Here is a 5,379-nt window from a genome sequence, read left to right as displayed (position 1 = left end):
TGCAGCGTGGTCTTAGGTGACCCCTGTGAAAGAGTCGTTCAACCACCAAAGTGGTCGCGACCCACAGGTTGAGAACCGCTGCTCTAATTGATGTTTCTCTTTCTCTCTTTCCCCTCTCCCTTTCTCTCTCCATTCCACTCTCTTTAGAAATCAATGGAAAAAATATCCTCAGTTGAGGATTTAAAAAAAAAGTGTGAACTTTAGACATGCTACTTAGCCATATCCTTAACATTTTTGAAATTAGCACAGGTGACCAAGAGAAAAAAGAAGAAATGACACAGGATTCTAACAAATGATGAATTACTGTATGATCCTGAAAAAGATAACAGAGATCAGGCCTGGGTTGATGCACGGAGAAGAGGGTAAGAACTTAAATTTAATATTTAGAATCTTTAGAGAAAATGATTAAAAGATAATCTCACTATATTCACATTTTGAATGTATATGTATGCTTATATAGATGTACATAAAGAAATTTGAGAACAAACTGCTGAATACTTGATTTTGAAAATAAAGCAAATTTCAGTCAGAAAGTTGATTTTTAAAAAAAATATACATTTTATTGATTTTTTTACAGAGAGGAAGGGAGAGGGATAGAGAGTTAGAAACATCCATGAGAGAGAAACATGGATCATCTACCTCCTGCATACTCCCTACTGGGGATGTGCCTGCAATCAAGGTATATGCCCTTCACCGGAATCGAACCTGGGACTCTTCAGTCCACAGGCCGACTCTAGCCACTGAGCCAAACTGGTCAGCGCAGAAAGTTGATTTTTAAAAGAACTTTTGAATTCAAACTGTTCTAGTCAGTCTCTTCATTCAAGAACCAAAAATGGCCCTGGCTGGCTTGGCTCGGTGGATAGAGCGTTGGCCTGCAGACTGAAGGGTCGTGGGTTTGATTCCGATCAAGGGCATGTGCCTGGGTTGTGGGCTTGATCTCCAGTGTGGGGGGCATGCTGGAGGCAGCTGATCAGTGATTCTCTCTCATCATTGATGTTTCTATCTCCCTTTCCCTCTCCTTTCTTCTCTGAAATAAAAAAATATATATTAAAAAAGAAAGAACCAAAATGAATAAATATATAGACACAATTTAAATCTACTGTGGTTTTTGGAAGGAAGTCACTACGTGCAGCCCAGACTTAAGGAGTAGTGAGTTATGAGGGAGAGTATCTTCATAAGTTATTTGTAATTCTTCTGTATGGGAGATTTGTCTGTTCTTCCTCATTTATGTATTCAGTCATTTACATCAGCATGGACTCACGAAAACTTATACTTTGGGTTAAAATCCAATACTACTTTTTTTTTTAATCTAATTGCTTTAGTTTTGGCCATTGGGAGTGCTTTCAGTTGGCTCCTGTGCTCCTTAGACATACCTACTGCATTGAGTTTTTCTTTTCTTTTCTTTTTTTTTAATGCTAACTTTTTTTTTTAATTGCTTAAAGTATGACTAAGGGTATTACATATGTGTCCATTTTTTCCCCCCGCCCTAGACAGTCCCCTAGCCTCCCCTATTCCCCCGTGTCTTATGTCCATTGGTCTTTTCTTTTTTAAAAAAAATATATTTTTATTGATTTCAAGAGGAAGGGAGAGGGAGTGAGATATAGAAACATCAATGATGAGAGATGCTCATTGATCGGCGGCCTCCTGCATGCCCCACACTAGGGATCAAGCCCAAAATCCAGGCACATGCCCTGACTGGGAATCAAACCATGACCTCCTGGTTCATAGGTTGACTCTCAGCCACAGAGCCAGGCTGGCTGGGCGGATTTTTCTTTTTTTTTCTTAGCACTTCCTTACTTTCTGGCACTACAAGATGCTTCAGGTTCATCTTGTATGCCCCATTCCTAGAATTAACCAATTTTCTGAGGAATACTGATTACTTTTATTGGAGAGTAGCATTAGAAATCAAGTTCTGGTTTTAATGTGTCTTCCCTCTACTTTCATTTTCTGTTCAAGATACCATGGTTTTGGAATACAGAGGCCACGCCAACAACAACAGCCTGTTCCAAATAGTGATGCCGTCTTGAATTGCCCTGCCTGCATGACCACACTGTGTCTTGATTGTCAAAGGTAACAGATAAAGGCTAACAATATGCACATATGCACAAAACAATAAGAACAAAACTTGGTGGGTCTTTTTAAAAATCTGAAGTAGACTTTTGAGGTAGTTAGGAATTCTGGGCTTGTGCCCTTGACCATAATCAAACCCGGGACCCTTCAGTCTGTAGGCTGATGTTCTATCCACTGAGCCAAACCAGCTAAGGCTGTTCTTTTACTATTGAGTTGTATGAGTTCCTTGTATATTTTTACTATAACCCCTTATCAGATAATATATGACTTGCAAATATTTTCTCCTATTTTGTAGGTTATCTTTTTATTTTGTTGATTGTTTCTTTGCTATGCAGAAGCTTTTTAGTTTTATGTAGCCTGCTTGTTTATTTTCGCTTTTATTGCTTGTGCTTTTGCTGTTATATTAAAAAAACATTTCCGCCCTGACTGGTTTGGCTCAGTGGATAGGGCATCAGCTTGTGGACTCAAGGGTCCCGGGTTTAATTCCGGTCAAGGGCGTGTACCTTGGTTGCGGGCACATCCCCAGCAGGGGATGTGCAGGAAGCAGCTGATCAATGTTTCTCTCTCATCGATGTTTCTGATTCTCTATCCTTCTCCCTTCCTCTCTGTAAAAAATCAATAAAATATATTAAAAAAACAAACAAACAAACACAAAAAAACATTTCCAAGATAAAGGTTAAGGAGCTTTTCCGATTTTCTTCTAGGACAGTGGTTCTCAACCTTCTGACCCTTTAAAGACAGTTCCTCATGTTGTGACCCAACCATAAAATTATTTTCGTTGCTACTTCATAACTGTAATGTTGCTACTGTTATGAATCGTAATGTAAATATCCGATATGCAGGATGGTCTTAGGCGACCTCTGTGAAAGGGTCGTTCGACGACCAAAGGAGTCGTGACCCACAGGTTGTGAACCGCTGTTCTAGGAGTTTTACAATTTCAGGCCTTATATTTAAGTCTTTAATCCATTTAAAATTAATTTTTGTGAGTGGTGTATAATAGCGGTACAGTTTTATTCATTTGCATGTGAACATTCACTTTTTCCAATAGTGTTTATTGAAGAGACTTATATTTTCCATATTGAATATTCTCGGCTTCCTTGTCAAATATTGGTTATATATTGTGGCTTTATTTCTGGGCTCTCACTTGATTCTGTTCTGTTGATCTATGGATCTATTTTTATGCCATTCCCATACTGTTTATGCCATTTCTATACTCTAGCTTTGAAATTAGGAAGTGTGATGCTTCCAGCTTTGCTCTTTTTTAAAAAAAATATTTTTATTGATTTCAGGGAGGAAAGGAGAAGGAGAGAGAGATAGAAACATCAGTGATGAGAGAGAATCATTGTTTGGCTGCCTACTGCATGCCCTCTCCTGGGGATTGAGCCACAACCTAGTCGTGTGCCATTGACCAGAATCTAACCTGGGACCTTTCAGTCTGCAGGCCAACGCTCTATCCATTTAGCCAAACCGGCTAGGGCCAGCTTTGTTCTTCTTTTTCAAGATGACTTTGACAATTCAGAGTCTTTCGTGGTTCCATATAAATTTTAGGATGGTTTTTTCTGTTACTGTGAAAAACGCCATTGGAATTTTGATAGGGATTGCATTGAACCTATAGATGGCTTTGGGTAGTATGGATATTTTAACAATATTAATTCTTTCAATCTCTGAACACAGGATATCTTTCAATTTATTTGTGTTTTTTTTTCAATTTCTTTCATCAATGTCTTAGAGTTTTCAGTGTATAGATTTTTTCACCTCCTTGGTTAAATTTATTCCTAAGTATTTTGTTATTTTTGATGCTATTATTGTGAATAGGATTGTTTTCTTAATTTTTTTTTCAGATAGTTGTTAGTATATAGAAACACAACAGAGTTTTGTATATTAATTTTGTATTCTGCAACTTTACTGAATTTGTTTATTCTAATGTTTTTTTTAATGGAGTCTTTAGGGTTTTTTTATATATATATGATTATGTCATCTGCAAACAGAGACAATTTCACTTCTTCCTTTCTTTTTTTTTAAAATATATTTTATTGATTTTTTACAGAGAGGAAGGGAGAGAGAGAGAGAGAGAGAGAGAGAGAGAGAGAAGGAAAGAGCGGAATAGCCAAAACCTGGAAGCAATCAGGGGGCTGCCTCCTGCACATCTCCCACTGGGGATGTGCCCGCAACCCAGGCACATGCCCTTGACCGGAATCGAACCCGGGACCCTTCAGTCCACAGGGCGACACTCTATCCACTGAGCCAAACCAGTTTCGGCACTTCTTCCTTTCTTATTTGGATACCTTTTATTTCTTTTTCTTGCCTGATTGCTCTGGCTTGGACTTTCACTACTATGTTGGTTAGGAGTGGTGACAGTGTCCACTCTTACCTTGTTTTCCATTTTAATTATTATTAACTACAATCACAATATTGTGCAGCTATCACCACTATTTATTTCCAGAAGATTTTCGTCATTCCAAACAGAAACTGTGTAGCCATTAAACAATAATTTCCCATTCTTCACCCGCCCTACCCCAGCCTCTGATAATCTCTGTTTTACTTTCCTTTTGGGATTGTTCATTGCTGGTGTGCAGAAATGCAGCAAACTTTTGCATGTTGATTTTGTACCCTACAGCTCTGCTGACTTAGTTTATTAGCACTTATACTTTTTCCGTGTAATCTAGAGTTTTCTACATATAAGATCATGTCATCTGTGAACAAAGATAACTTTACGTCTTCCTTTGTATACCTTTTATTTTATTTTTCTTACCAAATTGCTCTGATTATAATTTCCAATACTATGTTGAATAGAAGTGGTGGAAGCAGGTATTTCTGTCTTTTTTCTGATCTTAGAGGAAAAGTTTTCAGTCTTTCATCAGTGAGTATGATGCTAGTTATGGGTTTTTCATACGTGGTATTTATTTTATTGAGGACATTTTCTTCTAATCCTAGCTTGTTGGGTATTTTATTTTATTTATTGTTTTATAATCCTCACCTGAGGATATTTTTTCCATTTGATTTTCAGTCAGAGTGGAAGAGAGGGGAGAGAGAGAGCAACATTGATGTGAGAGAGACACGTTGATTGGTTGCCTCCTGCACACGCCCTGACCTGGCCGGAACCCACAACCAAGATATATGCCCTTGTTGGAGAATTGAATCCTCGACCCTTTGGTCTGTGGGCCAACTCTCTAACAACTGAGCCAAATTGGCCAGGGCTTATTGGGTGTTTTTATCATGAAAGCATGTTGAATTTTATCAAATTTTCTGCATCATTTGAGATGATTAAGTTTTGTCCGTCCCCCCCCCCTTCATTCTATTAATCAAAAT

At 38.1% G+C, this 5,379-nt stretch overlaps 1 protein-coding gene across 1 annotated transcript in view; it reads left to right on the top strand.

Annotated features, from left to right (window-relative positions):
- EAPP (E2F-associated phosphoprotein) overlaps positions 1-5,379 on the top strand; it is a 16,380-nt gene that overhangs the window by 8,626 nt on the left and 2,375 nt on the right. Inside the window, 2 exon segments of the mRNA XM_015563844.1 lie at positions 245-362; positions 1,957-2,070. Of these exon segments, the coding sequence (XP_015419330.1) occupies positions 245-362; positions 1,957-2,070 (232 nt within the window).

Source organism: Myotis davidii, unplaced genomic scaffold, assembly GCF_000327345.1.
Source record: "Myotis davidii unplaced genomic scaffold, ASM32734v1 scaffold116, whole genome shotgun sequence".
Classification (NCBI taxonomy): Eukaryota; Metazoa; Chordata; class Mammalia; order Chiroptera; family Vespertilionidae; genus Myotis; species Myotis davidii.
The sequence above is the reverse complement of the archived record's forward strand: the minus strand, read 5'-3'. Positions and strand labels throughout refer to the sequence as shown.